The 26,317-nt window shown below is 43.7% G+C and overlaps 1 protein-coding gene across 2 annotated transcripts in view; it reads left to right on the top strand.

Moving 5' to 3' along the window:
* The window catches only part of LOC125467326 (NT-3 growth factor receptor-like), a 667,435-nt gene that overhangs the window by 378,638 nt on the left and 262,480 nt on the right, over positions 1-26,317 (top strand). For both annotated transcript variants that reach the window (XM_059639207.1, XM_048563007.2), the window contains exon 11: positions 15,207-15,309. In XM_059639207.1, the coding sequence (XP_059495190.1) occupies positions 15,207-15,309 (103 nt within the window). The remainder of the gene's footprint in view (positions 1-15,206; positions 15,310-26,317) is intronic.

Below are 26,317 nucleotides of genomic sequence, written 5' to 3'. Positions count from 1 at the left end.
CCTAGGTAATCAGGTTGTTGGTGTCACAGGAAATCAAGAGATATGGGGAGCATTTGGTGATGTAAAGTGAAGCTTGAAATCAGTCATAATCATATTGAATTCTGAAACAGGCTGGATGGACCAAATGGTTGTTTTCTGCTCCTGTTGCCTTTGTTCTTACAAAGTTGGCCATTCAACTGGACTAAATCTATACTGGTGTTTAGGCTGGCTTGGATGTCCTCCTGTCTTTCTTCATCTATATTGAGTATCTTCAGCATCTAATCCCTCCTTCCTCATATTCTTGTGTAGTTCCAATTTAACTTTGTCAATCCTGTTCACTTCAACCACTCCCTGTTGTAGTCTTGCATTCACCCACTGTGAATAAAGACTGCTCTGTTGCCTAAGGTAATGGTTCTGGAAGGGTTACTGTTGGAGACTGCATTAAGCTCCACCCAGTCTGATAATGTCATGAGGAATTTGGTCAGGAAGTATGGAATGCCTTAGGAACTTGAAGCGCACAGGTCTGTTATTATGATCTTCTCATGGTTTTTGCAACCTTTCCATTTTACTTATATAGCTTGTACCTGATGACTGTCAGGCAATGGATTACAACTTGTTTAAGACTGGAGCTTCTTGTCTTGAGAGAACCATTGGTAGTTCTCCTCTATTGCTGTAAACTAAGGAGGTCCTTAGGTCTAGTCAAGGACAGAAGGTGGTGGCAGCAAATTATCCTAACCTCAAGTTGGTACCATAGCACATATGGTGACTACATAATATTGATGGCCTCTAGTTATGCTCATCCTCACAAGAGGAAGCATTCACTCTCTATTCGCTTATCAAAACCTTTCATCATTTATGTCTCTATTAAGTCACCATCTCTTGATTTCTTCAACAGAAAAGAGAGCCAGCCCATCAGCCCTTTTCAGATATAAACATCCACACATCTTTGTATTTGATATAAACTTTGTGAATCTTCTTCACACTTTTGACAGTGCCTCTACATTATTGTTATAATATGATGACCAGACTTGCACACAGTATGCCAAGTTTTCTCTGAACAAGGTATGATACAGGTTGAGCATAATTTCTCTACTTTTCAATTCTATCCCTCCGGAAATAAAGCCCAGTGCTTGGTTTGATTTTCTAATGCTGTTTGCTAAACCACGGCATAACTTCTGTTTTTTTTTACATATTCATTCACGGGATGAGGGTGTCACTGGCTAGGCCGGTACTTATCACCCATCCCTAATTTGCCCAGAGAGCATTTTAAGAGTCAACCGCATCACTATGTGTTTGGAGTTACATATAGGTAAGGCTGAGAGTTTCCTCCCTTAAAGACTTTAGTGAACCAGGTGGGTTTTTTCTGACAATCAATTCATTGTCATCATTAGAGTCTTTAATTTCAGAGACTTATTGAATTCAAATTCCCCTTCCTGCTATGACGGGATTTGAACCCAGGTCGACATTACCTGGCTCTCTGGATTAACAGTCCAGTAATAATCCTACAAAGCAGTAGTGGTTGGTGTAGTTGGACTTAGAGATCTCTTTATTCTTTTGTCCCATCTGGAGAATCCTAATTCTTAAAGTCATAATTAGCCTCCTTCCACTTCCTATTAAAATATCCCACCTTCTATTTATCTCTGTTGAATTTCATTTACCAATTCTTTGCCCATTCTACCTATTCATTCATGTCTTCCTGTAATTTGTTGGAGTCCTCCTGGATGTTGACTGCCTGCATTTCCATGAAAGAAGAAAAGAATTGAAGTGCAGCCGCTCAAGTAAACTGGATGACCAGGGGTTACAAGTTTGGTGTTGTGCTGTATATGGAAATTAGTAGGAGAAGAACAGCACCGTCACCTTATTGTTGTCTATTTTTGAAGTTTGCGTTCCTCTCTTTTACCCCTTGGCCTGCCCTATCCCAAAATTCGCAAAACCTCTTTCTCATCCCTCAGAACTCTAGTGTCTTTTTCTCTTTACAGATATCCATCTGTCTTTTCCTGACCCCTTGTATGTCCAGTTTGATTCCTCTGTCCCGTTTGTTTCTCCGGTATTTGTCCCTCCTCAATGTGGTATCCATTATCTATTCCCAGCACAGATCACCGCTTAGCCTTCTCATCTCTTTTGCCATCATTGCACTTAATTGTCTTATGTTTCTTTCCTGTATCCTTAGCCATGTAATTCTTATATTCCTCTTGGCAATTACAGTACGAAGAGGAAGTATTTACATCGTTGCTGTAGTAACATCACCAAAATAATGGCATAATCTGATGATCTGAACTGATTTTTTTTTCTAGTAAATCCAGTTTTAATGAGTGCTGAACAGTTAGATCCCTTTGCTGAACAGATTGGCATCCTTTGATATTATCATTCTGTGCCCTAGGGCTCTGCTTGCTATTGAGTTTTCATGTGTTTGCCAGAAGGAGCCAGTGCAGATGGAAAGATTTGCTGTTATATTATCAAACTGCTGTAATTTCACAGAAATGACCTGCAGTGAGAAGCATATTTTGAATCAGATGCTCACTATATTGTCCCGGGGGTCATTGGCGCAGTTGACTGCCCATTTGCAATTTTTCCCATGACTCCTTCCTCTCTGTAATCTCACTCTCCCAATGCCACACGTTGGCCAACAGCGAGATGCGAGCATAATCCAATGCCGAGTTTTGTTGAATAATTGATGAGGTCCTTCTTGTACGGTCTGCAACCCATTTATTACCTGTTGCCCAGAGCTGTCCCCTGCTGTGAATCTGACTCTGTGATGATCATTTAATTTGATATATGTTTTATATCTGTATTTTTTTTGTGTTGCACCTCAGTTATTCCGTTTGTTCACCCCTACCAGCCAACTCCACAAGTTCTTCATTGCTAATCCTCGTTTACCAGGAATCCCGTCTGTTCGTTATTTAAATCTCTGCACTAAACAGCTGTTACCCTAATACTTGTGTCATTGCCTCAACGTTAAAACTCTTCAGTTGAAAGTTGCATATCTCTACAGCCTTAGCAGAGTGCCAGTTGAAACTGTCTATGCTATGGGGGTTTGTCAAACAATCCACAACTGCTGCATCTATGAATCTCTGCGAGTGTAGCATACTCCATAGTATAGATTCAATAGATAGAGGTCATAGGGACTTGGTGAATAGAAGCAGGAGTGGGTCATTCAACCTCTTGATCTCACTGCAACTTGCAACTAAGCCATGGTTGATCATCTCACTCAAAACCATTTCATAGAATCAAAGAATCCTTCCAGTGTGCAAAGAGACCATTTGGCCCATCCAGTCTGCGCCAACCAGACCTAGCCCCCAATGCTATCCCCATAACCCTGCATTTACCATGGCTAATCCACCTAACCTGCACATCTTTGGACTGTGGGAGAAAAACAGAGCACCTGGAAGACACCCACGCAAACCTAGGGAGAATGTGTAAACTGCACACAGACCGTTTGGAATCGAATCTGAGTATCTGGAGCTGTGAGGCTACAGTGTTAACCACTGAGCTATTGCACTGCCCCACACCTTGTCTCTCACTATCTCTGTATCTCCTGATATCCTCAGTATTTAGAAATCTGCCAGTCTCTGTTTTTAACATACTCAATGTTTGAACATCCACAGCCCTGGACAGTCATAAATTCCAAAGAATCACCACACTGCAAGTGGGGGGAAAAAAAGTCTCCGGTCTCTGTACTGATCAGCTGGCCATTTTATTCTGACATTTCTCTCTGGTTCTAGACTGTCCTCAGCCAACCACTCAGTAACATGTTTCCTGCATGTACCCTGCCAAACTTTGCAAGAATTTTACATGTTTCAATGAGATCAGCTCTCATTCATTTTAAACTCTCCAGAGAATGTAAGTCTTCTCATCGAACATTCCTACCATCGCTTATGAATGGACCTCTCATATATAGAGCTGACCTTTCTCTGCACCTTCTCTGCAGCTGTAACCCTATATTCTGGATTCTGTTTTGTTACACTGCTGTGCTTATGTAAGCAATGATTTGTCTGGTTAGAACACAAAACAGAACTGTTCACTGTATCTCGGCACATGTGCCAATAATAAATCAAAACTTTGCAGTAGTCCCTGTATGAAAAGCATATCCTTCTTGAAGTAAAGAGTATATCAAGTTGAATTGAATAATTTGTAGACTGGCATTAGAAAAAATAAACTCACAAAATTTGCCTGATTATTACATAAAGAAAAGTGGTTCACTAATATCCTGCAAGTTTGTTAGACAAACTTAGATTGTTTTCACTGGAGTGTCCAAGGTTGACCTGATAGAGGTATACAGAACTATGAGAGACATGGATAAGGTGGATAGGCAGAGTCTTTTTCCCAGAATGAATATGTTTAAGGTGAGAGGAGTCAAGTTTAAAGGAGATGTCTGAGACAGGTTTTTAAGGCAGAGTTTGGTAGGTTCCTGGAGGAAGCTGCCACAAAGGGTAGTAGAAGCAAATAGAATAGCAATGTTTAAGAGGCATTTGGATGGATACATAAACAGTCAGGCAGCTGAGGGATACGGATCATGTGTGGGCAGATGGGATAGTTTAGAATAGCTTTGTGGTCTGCACGAATGTGTGGACTGTAGGGCCTGTTCCTGATCTGTACTGCCCTATGTTCGATGCAGGACGGGCACCAGCCACCTTTACCATGTCAGGCCTATATACAACTCTGATTCCACACGATGGAGCTAAATGCTCAACTGGCTGAGCCACAAGCCTTTCAGTTGTAGTAACAATGCCAGCTTAGGGGCTCAGGGATGAGGTCCTTCACCATTCTCAAGGCAATTAAAGATGGCTGCCGCCATGGTTTTGCATCTTCATCACATATGAGGTCTGTGTCTGTATTGTAGTTATTTTATTCAGCCCGTTTGGACATTTATAACAGGGGAGGTGGGACTTGAACGCAGACTTACTGGCCAGACTTAGGGACACTACCCTTGTGCCACGAGAAGCTTGTATTGTAAGCCTCGTTGAATCTGCATAAGCAATCTCAGTGAAAGTTCGTTAATGCATAGGATCTGATGTCTCCTCAAAAATTGCTAACAGGTTTGATTACTGTTAAAGTTATATCAACTTGCCATGGTAATTTTATGCACCTTTAAGCTTTTGATGATGACTTTCTCCAAACTTGATTGCAACATTTCACCCATAACAGATGTCAAATTCCTAATAATCCTCTTTTTTAAAATTAATGGTGGATATTAAATTTCCTCTCCAAGTCCTTCACAACGCCTAACCCTAATAATTCACTAAAGGTATCTTCCAAAACGTGGCCCACCATCAATGGCCATCTTCAAAGTGGCCCTATGTGCCCTCTGACCTTCCTTTTCTCAGCACCTTCAAAATTTCCATTCTTGTGAATTATAATAATTCTGCTTCCAAAATTTCCTGCTCTCTTCTCAAAAAGAACTGGCAATCAATTTTGGCAGAGCCCATTTCAATTTCCATGCACAGCAAATGAAATTAAAGAGATTCTTCAAAAGATGTGCCATCTCCCAGTATTTCTCTGTCCCTTCCCACAATCCAAGTGACACTGTTTAAATATATGTAATCATTGTCAAAATTAACATTACTTTGTCCCCTTCCCAAAGAGCCTTCTTTTTTTTTCATTCTCTAACATTGGCATTTTTAAATTTTCAGGGATTTCAGATTTGGTCCCTTTAGAACCAGATTTGGTTTTGAAGGAACAAAACTCTGACTATAAGAACAAATAATGCTTGAACTACTCAACAGGTCCTACAGCCTCACTGGAGACAGAAACAGAGTTAACAGTTCAGGTCCATTACCCAAATTCGCAAAGCAATTGGCAAGAGTTGATAGTAAACATCTGAAGGATTTCCTTGATTCCAAGAGTATTCCTCTCTTCTCTTCTGTGTCAAAAATCCTTATGATCTGCATTGGAACTGTGGACTAGTTAGGGGGAGATTTTATCAGAGCACTTATTGCTAATTGCATTTGGACTGTGAGATTAACACCTCCACCTGCCAAAGCAAAGTATGTATTCACTCCTTATAGCAGGAGTACCATCGCACAATGGGAAACTTGCGTAGCTCTGTATTCCAACTGGCAGGCATTTTTAGCTGAGATAATGGTCCAGAACATCCTTAGGTAATCATACGCAACAGTGTTGACAACGAAGTTCTTGGCTTGCTAAGATTTTTAATCACAGCTTCACTTGCTGTTAGGGGAACATTTTAATTATTGTAAAACTACTGCTGGCGGAGAGGAATGTGTACATACCACGACTAAAAAGTTGGCTGTACCTACACGTTACGTTGCTTTTGTGCATGCTATTGAATGAGTACACTATTGAATATACATCAATGTGTACTATCCAATATGTACACAACTCTATGTCTGTGTGTCTGAGTGAGTAAATACGTGTATGATTCAGTGTTTTCCTGGACCAACTGAACGACCTTCAATCTTGCCTTCACATCCTGTGTCATGCTGAATTCATAAGAACGTAAGATCTAAGAGCAGGAGTAGGCCATCCGGCTCCTCGAGCCTGCCCTGCCATTTAATAAGATCATGGCTGATCTTCTTGAGACTCAGCTCCACTTACCGGCCCACTCACCATAACTATTAATTATTTTATTGTTCAAAAATTTCTTTAGCCTTGCCTTAAAAACATTCAGTGAGATAGCTTCAACTGCTTCCTGGGGCAGGGAATTCCACAGATTCACAACCCTTTGGGTGAAGAAGTTCCTCCTGACCTCAGTCCTACATCTGCTTCCCTTTATTTTGCGGTGATACCCTCTAGTCCTAGTTTCACCTGCTAGCGGAAACAACCTCCCTGCCTCCACCTTCCCTATTCCCTTCGTAATCTTACGTGTTTCTATAAGACCTCCCCTCATTCTTCTGAATTCCAATGAGTATAAGCCCAGTCTACTCAGTCTCTCTTCATAATCCAACCGTCTCAACTCTGAAATCAAGCAGTGAATCTCCTCTGCACCCCCTCCAGTGCTAGTATATCTCTTCTCAATTAAGAGGACCAAAACTGCACACAGTACTCCAGCTGCAGCATAGCCTCCCTGTTTGTAAACTTCATCCCTCTCACAATTGCAGGTGAAATTCCATTTGCTTTTTTAATTACCTGATGCACCTGCAATCCTACTTTGAGCGATTCATGCACAAGGACACCCAAGTCCCTCTGCACAGCAGCATACTGCAATTTTTTACCATTGAAAACATAGTCCATTTTGCTGTTATTCTGACCAAAATGGATGACCTCACACTTACCAACATTGTACTCCATCTGCCAGACCTTTGCCCACTCACTTGAACTATCTGTATCCTTCTGGAAACTTTCAGTGTCTTCTGCACATTTTGCTCTGCCACTCACCTTAGTGTCATCTGCAAATTTTGACACACCACACTGAGTCCCCAACTCCAAATCATCTATGTAAATTGTAAACAACTGAGGTCCCAACACTGATCCCTGAGGCTCACCACGAGCCACTGACCGCCAACCAGAAAAATACCCATTTACCTCTACTCTTTGCTTTCTACTGGTCAACCAATCCTCTATCCATGCCAATATATTATCTGTAATACCATGCAACTTTATCTTATGTAGCAGCCTTTGGTGTGGCACCTTGTCAAATGCCTTCAGGAAATCCAGATACACCACATCCACAGATTCCCCATTGTCCACCATGCAAGTAATAACCTCAAAGAATTCCATAAAATTAGTTAAACATGACCTACTCTTCATGAACCCATGCTGGGTGTGTCCAATAGGGGAATTTATATGCAGATATCTTGCTATTTCCCCACTATCGAAGTTAAGCTAACTGGCCTATAGTTAACTGCTTTTTGTCTACTTCATTTTTTAAACAGTAACGTCACATTGGCTGTTTTCCAATCTGTGGGAACCACCCCAGAGTCCAGTGAATTTTGGTAAATAATTACTAGTGCATTTGCTATTTTCCCCCATCACCTGTTTTAGTACCCTGGGATGCATTTCATCATGGCCAGGAGACTTGTCTACCTTTAGCCCCATTTGCTTGCCCAGCACTGCCTCCTTAGTGACAATGATAATTTCTAAGTCCTCACCTGCTATAACCTTCTTGCTATTAGTTTTCGGCATGTTATTTGTGTCTTCCACTGTGAAGACCGACACGAAATAATTGTTTAATGTCTTGGCTATTTCCTCAATCCCAGTTATTAAATTGGCCTTCTCATCCTCTATAGGACCAATGTTTACCTTCACCATTCTTATATGATTTACAAATTTGCAGAAACTTTTGCTCCCTGTTTTTATATTCTGAGCTAGTTTACTCTCATAGCAATTTTACTTTTCTTTATAACTTCTTTTGCAACTTTCTGTTGGCCTTTAAAGACTTCCCAGTCTACTAGTTTCCTACTACTCTTTGCTTTTTTTGTATATATTTTATTTTCAATCTGATACTTGCCTTTATTTCCTTAGACATCCATGACTGGCTCTCTCTTTTCCTACAGTTCTTCCGTATCACTGGAATATACTTCTGCTGAGCACTGTGAAAAATTGTTTTGAAAGTCCTCCACTGTTCCTCAATTGACCCACCATAAAGTTTTTGCTCCCATTCTACCTTAGCTAACTCCTCCCTCATTCCTTTATAGCCTCCTTTGTTTAAGCACAGGACATAGGTACTGGATTTAACTTTCTCATGCTCCATATGTATTTTAAATCGACCATAATGTGAGCGCTCCTTCCGAGAGGATCCCTAACTGTTAGATCATTAATTATTCCTGTCTCATTACACAGGACTAGATCTAGGATAGTTTGCTCCCTCATAGGTTCCATTACATGTTGTTCAAGGAAATTAATGCGGATACATTCTATGAACCCCTCCTCAAGGCTGCCGTGACTGACCTGGTTTGACCAATCGATATGTAGATTAAAATCCTCCATGACAATTGCTGTACCATTTATACATGCATTAGCTATTTCTATGCTTATTGTCCGCCCCACCACAATGTCATTATTTGGTGGCCTATAGACCACACCTATCAATGACTTCTTCTCCCTGTATTCCTAATTTCCACCGAAATGGATTCAACCTTTTGTTCAGTGGAGCCAATATCAACTCTCACCACTACCCTGATATCATCCTTAAAAATCAGAGCAACACCGCCTCCCTTACCTTCCTGTCTGTCCTTCCGAACAGTTTAATAACCGTGGATATTTAACTCCCAGTCATGACCATCCTGTAACCATGTCTCTGTAATGGCCGCAAAATCGTACCCATTTGCCGTGATTTGCACCATCAACGCATCCACCTTGTTTTGAATGCTCCAAGCATTCAGATAAAATGCCCTTATTCCAGTTTTTGCACCTTCTTTTTGGGTCGTATTACCTCCATTGCTAACAGCTCTTGAGTTCTCCTTCCCTTTAACTTTTTTCCTAATTTTCAATGGAGTTGAAGCTTCTTCATCACCTGCTAACCTGCTGCTTTGCCTTATATTAATTGTTATTCTCTGTCTACACTCACTTCTCCCTTCCCACCTACTTACTAGTTTAAGTTTCTATTAACCACCCTATTTACCCTTTTTTACACTGGACCCTGCCCTGTTCAGGTGGAGTCCATCCCAGCAGTATAGATCCCTGTTGTCCCAGAAATGATGCCAGTGTCCCACGGAAAGGAAGCCCACTTTCCCACACCACTCTTTGTCACGTGGTTCCTGATCCTCGCCTCCCTATGCCAATTTGCATGTGGCTCAGGCAGCCATCCAGAGATTATGATCCATGAAGACCTGTTTTTTAATTTTGTTCCTAGATTTTCATAATCCCGAAACAGGCCTTTTTTCCTACGTGGACCACAACAACTGGATCCTCCCCCTCCCTCTCTAGTATCCTCTCAAGCCGGTCAAAGGTGTCTCACACCCTGGCACCGGGCAGGCAACACACCATGTGGCATTCTCTATCCTGCTCACAATGGATACTATCTATCCAATACGGTACGGTGGCTCAGCGGTTAGCACTTCAGCCTCACAGCACCAGGGACCCGGGTTCGATTCCAGCCTCGGGTGACTGTGTGTGTGGAGTTTGCACGTTCTTCCTGTGTCTGCGTGGGTTTGCTCCAGGTGCTCCGGTTTCCTCCCACAGTCCAAAGATGTGCAGGCTAGGTAGATTGGCCATGCTAAATGGCCCGTAGTGTTCAGGGGTGTGTGGGTTATAGGGGAATGAGTCTGGGTGGGATGCTCCACGGGACGGTGTGGACTTGTTGGGCCGAAGCGCCTGTTTCCACACTGTAGGGAATCTCATCTAATCCAATCCCCTTGATGATGAAATCCTCCACAACTATAATCAGTGCTTTTGCTCCCCCATCTTGAATGGCCCCCTGGACCATGGTACCGTGGTGAGTTGGCTCATCCTTCCTGCAGCCCTGTTCCTCATCCACGCAGGGAGCAAGTGCCTCATACCTGTGGGACAATGTCAAAGGCTGTGGCTCCTGGCACAAAATTCAAGGATTTGTAGACTGGCATCAGGAAGAAATAACTCTCTATTTGCCAATCTAACTTGTCATGTGAGGCATGGTGACCCTCTATCATTAAACCACCATCAGTTGTCTCTCTGTAATGAGAAAGCAGCCCTATGTTCCAGGAGGCCTATGACAACTTTACCTTTTTATTAATGGACATTTACCTGTTTGCACCAGTGAATGTATGGTGCATTTTCTATCCACACATAGATATCAACAGAGGCTTGCAGTGTGTATTGCTTTGTTTTATACCTCATTGTCAGGCAGAACTGGAATTTGATTTTTATATTCTATGTTTAATATATAGCTATAAAATAGAAGGAGAGGCACTGATCATTGAGATAGAGAATGATGTGAAATGAGAGAGAGAAAAAAAGCACTTTAAGAGCTTATCTCCTTCATAATCCACAGAAGTTGTCAATGAGTTATATTGGAAAGGCCCTACTCATAGGTTTTGTTGAGCCGTACAGTGCAAATTGGTTTTTAGTAATATTTTAACAGTTGTTCAGTGCACACATCATAGAACTGACATTGATGAATAAAATCTGGTTGACTTAGAGGGCACAAAAGTCCCTTGAAGCTGGTATTCACATGGAGAAGGGAATTGTATTTCCTGTACTTTTTAATATGCAGAAATCAGGAAACAGAAGAACAAGTGTAAGTCATTCAGCCCATCAAACCAGCTTCACCACTCAACGAGATGATGGCTGTCATCTACCTCAGTGCTACGAGACCGCACAATTTCTGTCTTTAACCAAACTCGATTGATTGAACTTCCCCAGCCCTTTGAGTCTGAGAATTCTAAAGATTCACCATTCTCTGAGAAATTTTTCCTCATCTCAGCCTTAACATACCCACTTCTTAGAGTCACAGAGTCACACAACATTGAAACAGGCCCTTCAGCCCACCATGTCTATGCCAACCAACAAGCACCAAACTACACAAATCCCATTTATCTGCACTTGATCCATAGCCTGCTCCTCTGATGCTGCTTGGCCTGCTGTGTTCATCCAACGCTACACCTTGTTATCTCAGTTAGGTGGCTGGCTGCTTTTCAATTCTGAGTGATGCTGACAGTGTGGATTCAATTCCTGCACCAGCTGAGGTTATCGGGAAGGACTCTCCTTCTCAGCCTCACCCCTTGCCTGAGATGTGGTGGCCCTTAAATTAAAACCACTACCAGTCATCTCTCTCTAATTAGAGAGCAGCCCTGTGGCCTGGTGGATCTATGGTGATATTATCTTCACTTTGATTCAAAATGAACTCAGATCAGGTCAACATCTCTCGTGGATTTGACCGCTACCTTTTATCTCATGAAGGGATGAAAGAATATTCCCAGAAATCAATGACATAAGAGAATTCATTGTATGTTTCACAAGTATAAATAGAAGGCATTGACTTTGGTTTCTTTCTCCAAGTACAAAATATATTCACTGTTAAATGAGACTGATGTGTGAAAAGTCACAACAGAAGGTGGGAGAAAGATTCAGACAGTAATTAAAATTATTCTTAGATGGAGGATGATTTACCATTTTCACTGGGTCACATTGTAATGGTGGTTATATTTGCTTCCTTTAAGAAATATAACAAGGAGAGGTAAACTGCAACTAGCAAACACACGGGTTTTTTTCCAGAGCCAGACTCATTCCATCAGACAAGAGAAGGGAACTCAGCTAAAAGCCATTGGACAGCTGTAGTCCCTGGGCCGTGAATGTGCCTCCTCTTAATCCTTTGAGAAGGTTACGAGAAACATCTCCCTCAAGCCTCATTCCATTTTCAGGCTTACCTGTGAAACAAATCTCTGACCGATCAGCTGAGCTATCAAATCTGCAGAATGATCCCTGCAATTTCAAAGACTTCTCTTCAGACAACATACTAGACTACAAAATAGTAACAGACAAGCGTTGAAACAGCAACTGAACCTGATTCCATTTTTCTATTAGTTGTTTTTATCTTTACCTATACCAAGCTTTGCTGTGCATGTTTAAGAGTGTTGGGGAGTGTGAATAGGATGTAGTTTTCAATAGTAATATCCAGAGCCAGGGTATGAAAAGTAAGCTTACCTTATTTCAATTTGTAAATAAAAAAAAGTTTGCAGTTAGGTTAGTTAAACTCCAAAGGTAGGCAATGCATCAAATATATTGATCACAGGCAACTGTGAGGAAAGACCTTAAAACAGCCTGTGCCATATGTACAGTGGGTACTGTCTTGTGAAGGGTGCACGTGGCCTGTATTTTGCATGAGAATTCTCTTGTTCATTCAAGGCTTCTTAGCATTATCGGCTTTTAAGAACAGCATTGTGGTATTTTTCCAGATGACCACTACTGGCACCTTATGTATATTTGTCACCTCTACTAGTGTGTGCTACCCATTCAGGGTGGTTTGAGTTAGTTCACTGCCACCTCCATTAGTTTTGTTTGTTCTATATACCACATAGGGTATGTATGGAAAAGGAACTCAGATAATAAGGTTTATTGCATGTTGCAATAAGAGCACCTAGATTTGATGGGGTTAAATTTCTAGGAGCTGCTCCCTCTGAGAACTGGAATAGAACTCTGCCCCCATCCACTGCATGTGTCGCATCAGCATGAACATTAACCCCTTTAGAACTACAACCTTGTGTATCAAGAATATATTGTAGGATGCCTTGTTGCAGTGGTACCTTGGAAGGTCATTCTGTTTGTCATTTCATTTGGGGGCTTTTCTGTCACTTGTGTACTATATTATTTCAGATCTTGCATCTTAACATACTTTCATCCAATAGTTCCAACCTCCCACACTTTGAAGAGTGTCTATTCTTGAATCAGATCCAGATAAACAACCAATAATGTGCCCAGGAATTGAAGCACAAGCCTTGTGTCAAAAATGCATTTAGCTACAAGGCAATGACTCCAGACTTTTAGTGCAATTAAAAAATGCAAGGTCTACAACATTAAGAATTTCATATCACTCAATGAGTAAGTCATATAAAAGGTTTTGTATTTATTATTTGGACTTCACAGCCTGTAGCCAATCCTTGATTTGCATATGAACCTCCACCTACTCTGCCTTATTCTGTCTCCTTCTCTATTTCTTTCTTCTACATGCATTTATCCATTTTTCCCATTGATGCATCAATGCCATCCACTTCAGCTGCTTCATTTGTTTGCAAATTTTCCACATTCCAACCATCCTCTGAGGAAAAACTTTTACCTGAGATTGATATTGAATTTATTCTTGGCTATCTGTTATATGACCCCAACGTTTGGATGCTCCTTCTTCCCCTGCTGCTACCCTATCAAGACTGTTAATAATTTTAAGGACGTCTAATAGGGTTCCACCAACCATTTTTGAGGGCAAAGAATCTGCACCTGAAATGCTTCTAAACTGATGTTCTACCTAACTGCTGTGCTTAATAACATAATAAAGATTGTCATTCCCTAAATAAACCTTGATGTATTTTTGCAAATGTACAACATAGAACATAGAACATTACAGCACAGTACAGGCCCTTTGGCCTTCAATGTTGTGCCAACCCGTCATACCGATCTCAAGCCCATCTAACCTACACTATTCCATGTACGTCCATATGCTTAACCAATGACGACTTAAATGTACCTAAAGTTGGCGAATCTACTACTGTTGCAGGCAAAGCATTCCATTCCCTTACTACGCTCTGAGTAAAGAAACTACCTCTGACATCTGTCCTATATCTTTCACCCCTCAATTTAAAACTATGCCCCCTCATGCTCGCCGTCACCATCCTAGGAAAAAGGCTCTCCCTAGCCACCCTATCTAACCCTCTGATTATTTTATATGTTTCAATTAAGTCACCTCTCAACCATCTTCTCTCTAATGAAAACAGCCTCAAGTCCCTCAGCCTTTCCTCGTAAGACCTTCCCTCCATACCAGGCAACATCCTAGTAAATCTCCTCTGCACCCTTTCCAAAGCTTCCACATCCTTCTTATAATGCGGTGAGCAGAACTGTACACAATACTCCAAGTGCAGCTGCACCAGAGTTTTGTACAGCTTCACCATAACCTCTTGGTTCCAGAACTCGATCCCTCTATTAATAAAAGCTGAAACACTGCATGCACATTGGATGATGTGCTGTGAAATGAAACTTTGCTGCACTTTCTCTATCCTCCCCCAGGTAAGAAGCCACTCTTAGAATGAGCAGATGGTTCGAGTGTAAGAAAATGGAAATGTGTATGTGCCGCAGTTTCAGATACAGTTTATGTATGTTCCCTGTGTCAGGGCACAGATTAATGATATTCCCCATGCTGAAGTGCAGAATATGTGCTAGACCTGCTGAGCTTTTCCAGCAAATTTGTTTTTCTTCCTGATTTACAGCATCCGCAGTTCTTTTGGATTTTTTTATAGGATATGTGCACTTATTATGTTGGAATACAAGATACAGAGTATATGTTAGGTACAGAATTTGTATATTTACTGCCGTGGGTGCAGACAATGCGGGTGATCGGCCTGATTTTATTTATATATATTCCTCAATGTTGCAGATTGTGCCATCTGGGAGGATTCAATCTGAATCTTGAAGCGCACTTGTGATGTGAGTGAAATTGCTAGTTAACTTAATTAAAAATGGCCCTTCAGTTTGGACTTTGATTCATGAATATTTGATGGGTTGATACTTCAAAGGGAAAGAAAAGAAGCCAGGCTGCTGCTCATTAAAGGCACATTAAAGAGAGCCTGGTGATGCTGAGGGTACAGTACTTTGAATTCTACAGACAACATAATTAATTCTCTGTTTTGTCACCCCACCACCCCCAGGTCTCCATCGCTGTTGGACTTGCTGCATTTGCCTGTGTCCTCCTGCTCGTCTTGTTCATAATGATTAACAAATATGGACGCCGTTCCAAATTTGGAATGAAGGGTAAGTAATGGGATGCGAGTTCCTGCCCTCCCCATTCCTCCGGTTTTATGTGACTGGGTGGGAGTGGGGAGGGGAGTTGATGGTGAAGGGAGAAACAAGGACAATATGACAAATTTATCACGCTTATAAGAGAATGCAAGAACTGTTGGAATTGATGGACAATAGTTTTGATTAGAACTTTCTCTGTTGATTTGTTGACCTCCAAAATGTTGTTGAATATGTTAATGAATAGCTAGAATTGGTGAAGCAATGTAAACACTTTGTTCAGGTTTTGCTTGAAGAGGGATGTTGGTGAATTGAAACAAAACTGTCAATATGGAGATCTCAGTCGCCCAGCACACAATCGCTCTTCAATGAATGAGTAAAATCTTGGTCAATTGAAACCCATCAGGAGTGGGTTTATTCGTGTTCTTTGTTTGTTTGGATCAGTCATGTATCTGGAATAGATCAGTTTTGTTTTCCTGCTGCTGTTGCAGTGCATCTGTTTACATCCATAAGTCCACCGCTGGTTAAAAGATGAGAGATTATTAAAGGAGCAGTCCAGATTTGTTACTGGCACAGCAGTTTCTTTGCATATTATAATGGAAAATGAGCCAATGGCAATTCTTTCTACAGTTTCGTGATTGCTCAGTAACTTTGTATTCCCATCAGATCCTCATGTTAGAAGGATGCAATGATTGAACTCTGTCATTAGCTAGAACTTCCTTGCAGCAAGATTCCATGCTGGCATTACTGGTTTGCTCATCTCATCCTTTGACTTAAACAAAGCCGAATATGTATTGAATCATTTGTGTGAATACAGTGTTTTTGATTTTTTCATAAGTCTTCAATTTGTAATGTGATCAGCATATTCAAAATAGGTCATTAATGATCCTGATTAACTAGTTGTCAATTAGAAATTGAGGTAACTATCTCAATTGATTTGATTCCAGTTGGCCACTCAAGCAGTTGGCAGGCTGAGCTGTTCTCAGTTGACTAGTTGAGTCATCTCCATTGACCACTAAAGTTTTTTTCCTATTGACTAGTCGAGCTGTTCCCAGCTAACCAGTTGACCTGCTAATCTGCCTGATTTACTAGGGTTAGCAGCGTCACATCACACATTAATGAAATCCCAAAATCAGTTCACACTAATTAAATGACATTATCAACCAATCAGATTGATGGAACAATATTACCGTTTGCTTATGGCTACACATTTATTGGTTCAGCCTCCATCAATATTTTGCTTTGGGAATTTTACCATGCCTCACTAAAAATCAGGCTTGGCCTTACCTCCAATTCACAGTGAGTGTTTCAGCTTTTCTCCATTCTTCACTGTGCTTTGGCAATGACCGTGCTGCCTCCAGCTAATGCACTTTGAGGAATGGCTCTAATCCGGATTCCTCCAGTTTCTGATCGACTGCTCTGCGTGCCTCCATCCATTCTTGCCTGTCTCAATTACCACCCCACTATTCCAGTCATGGAGCCTCTGCTCTTTCGTTTCTTTGACCATGCTGTCCCCGCAACAGGCCATCCTGAGAGTGCAAACTCCCCCACTTCTCCCTTTCCCACAGAGAAACTTTCCTAATCAACCTGCCCAGACATTTTAATTCTAATTTCTGGAGCAGGTGGGATTTGAACCTGGTTCTTCTGACTGAGAAGTAGGGATGCTACCACTGTGCCACAAGAGACCACAATTTGTCCTGTAACTTCCCTACATTGGGCATCATTATAGGGTATTCATTAACAAGCTTGTGATCAATTCGTTATGTAACATTAGATCTGAGTGTTGAAGAAAAGATAATAGAGGGTCTTAACCAGTAAATGAGAGGCTTCTTTTTGTATAAACTGAAAGGCACATGAATCAGCTTTACACTTAATTTTGTTAACATCTAAAAGTTTTCAAATCAGTGCATCACGTAATATTAGTATTTTGTCTCCTTTTTCATTGTAAATTACTAAGGCTGCATTATGCAACATTGGACCTGATAATAACATCTACTTCAGATTCTGTGGATAATGCGTGATGAATATATCAATGATGATGTAAATGATACTGGTTTGACATTGCAGCAGAACGGAGAGACGTGATCGAGACTTGTAGAGGTGCAGAAGAGAAGCAGTGCCCTCGTTGCTGCATTCATTGCGTACATAAACAGTTTTCAGGACTTGCTGAGAGAGAGAAAAAAAATACTCCAAGGACGAAGGAGGGATGCATGGGACTCAGAGTAATGCAGGATAATGTAGTTTTTAAATGTTGCTCAGATGTCCAATCCCCAGCACAACCCAGAGTTGGCAGAATGCATGAAGGGACAACCCTGCAGCTTAAGTCCATCGGAGAGTCACAATCCATAGACACAGCTACAACAGTCCAAGACATAGTCACAACTATGTTCTCTCAAAGCAATCTCCATTCCTACTGATCGGTTTTGAGCATGTTGCATTATTCATTGTTAAATTGGGGTGTACAAAAGTGGTGGCATTTGTTGAACTTTAGCAAGAGTCAAGTAGATCTTAACAGTTGCTTAAGGATCCTGTAAATTGTTATGTTCTTATATTGTTAAAAAATCACAGTAATGTTTTTCTGAAAGGCTAGTTCCTAATAGGCTGGTGTGATTATTGGCTCATGATTGCATAATATCAAATTCCTGTGGTGCGGTTTAATCTTTCAATCACATCAGGCCTTCCACATTTCTGTAGCTTCCTCCAGTCAAGTAATTGCCACAGCTCACATCCTCTCAGTTCTCTTCTTCCAATCTCTTGTATATTTTCACTTCATTTTACCCCCACTGTGTATTCAAAGGATTGTATCCCTTAATCTAAAAATGTTTTCCCATATCCCTCCCTTTGGAAGCTCTTTCAAACCTTCTCCTCAACTGTGCCTCTAAGCTGCTTCCTGAAACCTCCTCTGACTTGATTTTGTTTTATGTCTCTTTGCAGCACCTTGGGAAAGGTCTTTACACTAAGTACGAAAGTACGTTATTAGTGATGTTGTGGGAACCAAGCCTAATTGTGTGGGTTAAGCAAAAGAAGCTCTGGCCCAGAAACATCAGGCATAAAGGCAGTGCGGAAGGAAAATAGGAATGCCCTCACATGTAATGGCTCAATGCCCCAAGATTGGCAGAACTGAATCTCCACGACTTCTTTGCAAATTAATGTTGCACACTGCCCTACCCACTGTAAAGCAAACTTCGAGAAATGATTGTGAATCCCTGAAAGGAAGGCTTCATAAATGTACACTCCTTTGATCATAGGGATGGGAAAAAACTGTCTGCAGTAACATCTGTGTCCTTCCTTTCAGTGTTACTGAAATAAGGTGACGTACTGAGGTTATGCTGGATTCAAGCCCTCATACAGATCCCAATACTGCATTTGACATTTAAGCTGTGCTCACACTTGACTGTACATAATATAAGAACAGTTTGAATGGTTGATATAATGGGCCATACTAATTGACCATGTTTGACTACCGATATTTGGATTTAATTACCATCATTGAATCAAAGTGCATCTTGTCTTTTCTGTAATGTGATGGTTTGTTGCTTTTCTGCCTTGTCAATGATAATCTTCAAACGTGACAATGACTTATTGGAGTGATGCGATGGTGAAGGAACACAACAATGCCTTAAAATTCAGCTTGTCCTCCACATAAAACTCTGCTTCTGGCTAAAGATGAAAACTGATGTACAGAAGTTTTCAACAGTGATGTGTTTCATGTGTCCTTGACTCAGAATAAGGAACAGAGCATGGAGGTGGAAGTGGAGGTGGGGGGTGTTGTGGGATTTCCAGCAAAAAAGAAAGTATTTATTTTCCTGATACACCAACAAATGTGGTATCTACCACTTTAAGGGCATGACTGGTTGGATAGGTAAAAGTTGTCGCGCTACTCCAGAGGACACAGTGACAAAGGTGACTCTGGAAATATTGTCTGTGGAAAAGCATCAACCAGGGTAAATACCAGTCTTAAAAATGTATCATACAGTTTTGGTCAAGTGGTTTTGACATGATAGAAATATACTGGTTGAAACTTCCATTTGGAGTAAAACACACAAAGTTGTGAAAGGAGGTTGAATGTTTCTGCTGAATGTAGAAGAACAAGCTCAGAACAGAAGGATTCATTCCTGCTTCATAAAACAATAAATTTGCTCTGACAGATTTGTTTGTACAAAGTAGCTAACACTATTGTGAATTTCTCCCAACCCATTTGATGAGTGTAAACACTAATATTCTGAACCACAGATTCGATTGTTTCAAGTGAGAGGAGTACATACTCTGTGATGGGGCTAGATCAATCTGTATACTGTCTGCTGGGGCTGAGTCAGTGCAGTGTCCCCTCTCTCTGCTGGAGCTGGGTCAGTGCAGTGTCCCCTCTCTCTGCTGGAGCTGGGTCAGTGCAGTGTCCCCTCTCTCTGCTGGAGCTGAGTCAGTGCAGTGTCCCCTCCCTCTGCTGGAGCTGGGTCAGTGCAGTGACCCCTCTCTCTGCTGGAGCTGGGTCAGTGCAGTGTCCCCTCTCTCTGCTGGAGCTGGGTCAGTGCAGTGTGCCCTCTCTCTGCTGGAGCTGGGTCAGTGCAGTGTCCCCTCTCTCTGCTGGAGCTGGGTCAGTGCAGTGTGCCCTCTCTCTGCTGGAGCTGGGTCAGTGCAGTGTCCCCTCTCTCTGCTGGAGCTGGGTCAGTGCAGTGTCCCCTGTCTCTGCTGGAGCTGGGTCAGTGCAGTGTCCCCTCTCTCTGCTGGAGCTGGGTCAGTGCAGTGTCCCCTCTCTCTGCTGGAGCTGGGTCAGTGCAGTGTCTCCTCTCTCCGCTGGAGCTGGGTCAGTGCAGTGTCCCCTCCCTCTGCTGGAGCTGGGTCAGTGCAGTGTCCCCTCTCTCTGCCGGAGCTGGGTCAGTACAGTGTCCCCTCTCTCTGCCTGAGCTGGGTCAGTGCAGTGTCCCCTCCCTCTGCTGGAGCTGGGTCAGTGCAGTGTCCCCTCCCTCTGCTGGAGCTGGGTCAGTGCAGTGTCCCCTCTCTCTGCTGGAGCTGAGTCAGTGCAGTGTCCCCTCTCTCTGCTGGAGCTGGGTCAGTGCAGTGTCCCCTCTCTCTGCTGGAGCTGGGTCAGTGCAGTGTGCCCTCTCTCTGCTGGAGCTGGGTCAGTGCAGTGTCCCCTCCCTCTGCTGGAGCTGGGTCAGTGCAGTGACCCCTCTCTCTGCTGGAGCTGGGTCAGTGCTGTGTCCCCTCTCTCTGCTGGAGCTGGGTCAGTGCAGTGTCCCCTCTCTCTGCTGGAGCTGGGTCAGTGCAGTGTCCCCTCCCTCTGCTGGAGCTGGGTCAGTGCAGTGTCCCCTCTCTCTGCTGGAGCTGGGTCAGTGCAGTGTCCCCTCTCTCTGCTGGAGCTGGGTCAGTGCAGTGTCCCCTCTCTCTGCTGGAGCTGGGTCAGTGCAGTGTCCCCTCTCTCTGCTGGAGCTGGGTCAGTGCAGTGTCCCCTCCCTCTGCTGGAGCTGGGTCAGTGCAGTGTCCCCTCTCTCTGCTGGAGCTGGGTCAGTGCAGTGTCCCCTCTCTCTGCTGGAGCTGGGTCAGTGCAGTGTCCCCTCTCTCTGCTGGTGCTGGGTCAGTGCAGTGTCCCCTCTCTCTGGTGGAGCTGGGTCAGTGCAGTGTCCCCTCTCTCTGCTGGAGCTGGGTCAGTGCAGTGTCCCCTCCCTCTGCTGGTGCTGGGTCAGTGCAGTGTCCCCTCTCTCTGCTGGAGCTGGGTCAGTGCAGTGTCCCCTGTCTCTGCTGGAGCTGGGTCAGTGCAGTGTGCCCTCTCTCTGCTGGAGCTGGGTCAGTGCAGTGTCCCCTGTCTCTGCTGGAGCTGGGTAAGTGCACTGTCCCCACACTCTGCTGGAGCTGGGTCAGTGCAGTGTCCCCTCTCTCTGCTGGAGCTGGGTCAGTGCAGTGTCCCCTCTCTCTGGTGGAGCTGGGCCAGTGCAGTGTCCCCTCTCTCTGCTGGAGCTGGGTCAGTGAAGCGTCCCCTCTCTCTGCTGGTGCTAGGTCAGTGCAGTGTCCCCTCTCTCTGCTGGAGCTGGGTCAGTGCAGTGTCCCCTCTCTCTGCTGGAGCTGGGTCAGTGCAGTGTCCCCTCTCTCTGCTGGACCTGCGTCAGTGCAGTGTCCCCTCTCTCTGCCGGAGCTGGGTCAGTGCAGTGTCCCCTCCCTCTGCTGGAGCTGGGTCAGTGCAGTGTGCCCTCCCTCTGCTGGAGCTGGGTCAGTGCAGTGTCCCCTCCCTCTGCTGAAGCTGGGTCAGTGCAGTGTCCCCTCTCTCTGCTGGAGCTGGGTCAGTGCAGTGTCCCCTCTCTCTGCTGGAGCTGGGTCAGTGCAGTGTCCCCTCTCTCTGCTGGAGCTGGGTCAGTGCAGTGTGCCCTCTCTCTGCTGGAGCTCGGTCAGTGCAGTGTCCCCTCTCTCTGCTGGAGCTGGGTCAGTGCAGTGTGCCCTCTCTCTGCTGGAGCTGGGTCAGTGCAGTGTCCCCTCTCTCTACTGGAGCTGGGTCAGTGCAGTGTCCCCTCTCTCTGGTGGAGCGGGGTCAGTGCAGTGTCCCCTCTCTCTGCTGGAGCTGGGTCAGTGCAGTGTCCCCTCCCTCTGGTGGAGCTGGGTCAGTGCAGTGTCCCCTCCCTCTGCTGGTGCTGGGTCAGTGCAGTGTCCCCTCTCTCTGCTGGAGCTGGGTCAGTGCAGTGTCCCCTGTCTCTGCTGGAGCTGGGTCAGTGCAGTGTGCCCTCTCTCTGCTGGAGCTGGGTCAGTGCAGTGTCCCCTGTCTCTGCTGGAGCTGGGTAAGTGCACTGTCCCCACACTCTGCTGGAGCTGGGTCAGTGCAGTGTCCCCTCTCTCTGCTGGAGCTGGGTCAGTGCAGTGTCCCCTCTCTCTGCTGGAGCTGGGTCAGTGCAGTGTCCCCTCCCTCTGCTGGTGCTGGGTCAGTGCAGTGTCCCCTCCCTCTGGTGGAGCTGGGTCAGTGCAGTGTCCCCTCTCTCTGCTGGAGCTGGGTCAGTGCAGTGTCCCCTCCCTCTGGTGGAGCTGGGTCAGTGCAGTGTCCCCTCCCTCTGCTGGTGCTGGGTCAGTGCAGTGTCCCCTCTCTCTGCTGGAGCTGGGCCAGTGCAGTGTCCCCTCTCTCTGCTGGAGCTGGGTCAGTGCAGTGTCCCCTCTCTCTGCTGGAGCTGGGCCAGTGCAGTGTCCCCTCTCTCTGCTGGAGCTGGGTCAGTGCAGTGTCCCCTCTCTCTGCTGGAGCTGGGTCAGTGCCGTGTCCCCTCTCTCTGCTGGAGCTGGGTCAGTGCAGTGTCCCCTCTCTCTGCTGGAGCTGGGTCAGTGCAGTGTCCCCTCTCTCTGCTGGAGCTGGGTCAGTGCAGTGTCCCCTCTCTCTGCTGGAGTTGCGTCAGAGTTGGTAATAATCATTGAGTACTATTGCGTTCTCTTTGCTCGATTATCTTTGCAATGCTGTGTTAGTGATATGAGTTATTCATCATTCTTCTCCAGACAGCATTGTTAATTCAGAATGAGCCACTTATTTACATCAAAGAAGTATGTGAAATGAAACAGTGTCACCCTTGGTAAATAGATAGTCAGAATAATGGAAGAACTTTCAAAAGAACATCCATGAAACTGAGATAAGTGTCACTCAGATATACAGTTTTTCACATTTCAGCTTCAGCTGCTAACCGCTTAGCTATGAGTTCGGGCTGTGGATTTTAATATTTTGCTCCTTGTCTTCTGGTTTGAAAGCAACTTAGCACTGACAGAAAATAATTTCAAAAATAATTTTATCTGTATGATATCTCCCTTTATAAGGGTGAATAGGACAGTTATGATACTGGTTCCTCATTGGCCATTCTTTATGTGGTTATCATGGGGCCAATTGCCATTTGAATTCATACTGTACCCCTGATTTCAGAGAAAAAAAATGCTTTCGCTGGCATTGGGGATCTTTCTGACAGCAGAAAAAAGGACATGATTTAAACAAAAATTGCAACGAGACTACCTGCTTATTTAATTATTCTGAATATTGCAGTGAGGCAGTGTCTAAGCTGCCACCTTCCATGTTTTCTAGACTGACCAATGGCCTTGCTATCTTGCCCTTCTTGATTTCATGATTTCCTATTGGCCTGTAGTGGGTTGTGTACACTGCAGAATGATCCACTACCAGCCAATGGTTTGGATAGCGTGCTAGTAATCCTCCTTTCTACTCTGGAAATAATAATTTTTTAACAGGTTAGACAGCTCCTGGTGGGATACAGCAACAAAAAGTAAATCCAAATAGTTAACAGATATCGACAGACGTGGAATGGATACTTAATAAATCAAAGTAGCAGTATTCTTGGTGGTGATCAATGTTCGTTTTCAGTGTCATGGCAGATGGTGGAATTTGAATTCAATAATAATCTAGAATTAAGAGTTTAATGATGACCATGAATCCATTGTCGATTGTCAGGAAGAATCCATCTGGTTCATTAATGTCCTTTGGGGAAGGAAAGTGTCATCCTTACCTGGTGTGGAACACAAGCGTTTGACTGTTATGAGTCCCCGTGGACGAGCAATAAAATGCTGGCTGAGCCAGCGACACCCCCATCCCGTGAATGAATGAAGGAATCTTTCTCACGCGTGTTTCCTTCCTGATTAAAAACCTGCCAGTGTCAGTCTTCAATAAGCATTAAGCCAGCCTAAACATACCTCTGCAGTAAGGAATATAACAGATTCATATTCCTCCCAGAGAAATAAAGGTCCTCCTCATTGTTTTGATTGTAACGAGATCAGCCAGGTGGACCTCATAAAATATGAGTTCCCTGATTAGGGCTGTTACCCTGGTCCAATCAGGGAGCCCTGGCTCATAGATATCAACAGGAATGCCAGAGGTTCTGTTCAGACTGAGAGCTGGCTCTGAGGAAGCTGGACCAGTGACAAGTACTATGCACATGTAAATGAAGGATGGCTTGGTGATGGTATACCCACCTCAGTGGAGTTATTTTACTCATCTCTGTCCTAAATGGGCAATGTACCCTTACTCTGAGATAATACCTTCAGGTTCTAGAATCTCCAACAAAGGGAAACAATTTCTCTGCATCTACCCAGTCATATCTCTTAAGAATCTTACATGTTCCACTAAGGCTTCCTCACTTTCTTCCAAACTCCAATAAGTACAAGCCCCAACTTAACCACATCTGCATACCCAAGATCAATCTGTGAAAACATCTCTGTACTGTCAGCATATCCCTCTAAAAGCAGTTATATAATTAATACAACAATAAATAATACAGTAGCTTACACCAATTTTGAGTTGCTTGAGTGAGCTTTAGTTTCCGTATTCAGTGACGTTTTTAGTTTGAAACTGACAGATACCGTGAATACAGAGTTTTGTGCGATATATATTATCAGTTCATATAGAGCCCTGCTCGTATTCCTCTTGTAGCAACTACTCACTTAACCCTTTTTTAAACTCTCCTTATATCTGATTTTGATTTGCTTTCGATAAAAAAAAGAATAACAACAAATTGGCAAGACATCGTGACAGCAATAAACAATTGGAGATTGAATGGGCCCAAAAATGGCTGATTGAAGTGTTTTTTTGTGAAGGGATGTTATAAATCACAGGCACCCTTCCCCAACCCAGACTGTCCCTTCTTGACTGTTCTCAGGATATGACAGTGGATGGTGGTTTGACTTTGAGGACTCAGACTCGAAAGACTTCTGGTTCCGATCACCTCAGTTCTACACTAATAAGGTCACCCTTCGATTATTCTTTTTTAAACATGACCATTTTCTCCTTCCTTTCCCGATGGCATCAGCTCAGTTCCACAGATGATTGCGCGGCTTCAGATCTGCCTCAGGAGACAGTTCTTTCTGTGGGAGGCTGACAGAGGATACAGAGATATTCAACTCTGGGTGGCAGCACAGCTGAACCCCAATCTGATTTTTCCAACATTTCAGAAGCTGGTTTTTAAAATTTTTGTTCACCCAGAGGCAAAGAATCCAAATGTAACAGCCTTACCTATGACCTTGGAGCTCTAGGATCATGCTGGGAGCATGGTCAATATTTTTGGCTTATATCTGTCCACTTTGTCATTTTCTATACAAGCAGACCTGCTTTTGACTGTCAGGGTGGTTGATGTGGGCACATCCTATCTTGCACTTCACTGAAAATTCACTCTGGGTCAGAATAAATCTGCCACCACATAAACATCATCTTACATAAAAAGTGTGGTGTACTCAATACAAATGTATAATGGAAAAAAAGTCCTTCGTAGGATGATGCCAGTGTTCTGTAGTAATTTGCTTTAAAACATTGTTGTGTGTGACAACCTTTGATCATTTAACAAGATGGAAAACAATGCAGAACGGGAATATTGCTACAAGCCAGCAGCACACCTTCCCAGCTGCCAGCAGGAGGCACAGAAATGAGCGTTGATTGAGGAAGAAAATTGCAGGTTTCTTACAGCACAAGGCAGACGTTGAAATACAAATGTTCAAAGTATTTTTCATTTGAGTAACGGGCTCAGGAATGGTTTGTGCGCAATTTAAATGTTACCCCCGCCTCAAAGCTGCATGTAACACAGGGATTATCAGTCGCCTGTGACTTCAGAAGTGTAGACCGAAAGTTCCTTTTTCTTTTGCCTCTGTTAGTGCACGGTGGCTCAGTGGTTCGCACTGTTGCCTCACAGCACCGGGGACCTGAATTCAATTCCACCCTCCGGCAACTGTGTGTGTGGAGTTTGCACATCCTCCCTGTGTATGTGTGGGTTTCCTCCCACAGTCTAAAGATGTGCAGGTGAGGTGGATTGTCCATGCTAAGTTGCCTGTTGTGTCCAGAGATGTGTAGATTAGGTGGGTTATGGGGGCTATGGGTCTGGGTGGGATGCTCCAAAGGTCAGTGTGGATGTGTTGGGTCAAAGGGCCTGTTTCCACACTGTAGGGATTCTATGATTCTACTTGGCACCATTCCAGTTGCAGCAGAGGCCAGGGGCTATTTGCTCAGGACATTGGGTTGGGGGCTTGGGAGGAGCCATGCTGTCTCGTTTGTTGCAGGGTATGCCACCAATTTTTGCTCTCC

Source organism: Stegostoma tigrinum, chromosome 33 (genome assembly GCF_030684315.1).
Source record: "Stegostoma tigrinum isolate sSteTig4 chromosome 33, sSteTig4.hap1, whole genome shotgun sequence".
NCBI lineage: Eukaryota > Metazoa > Chordata > Chondrichthyes > Orectolobiformes > Stegostomatidae > Stegostoma > Stegostoma tigrinum.
Note: the sequence above shows the minus strand (reverse complement) of the source record. Positions and strands in the feature narration are given on the sequence as shown.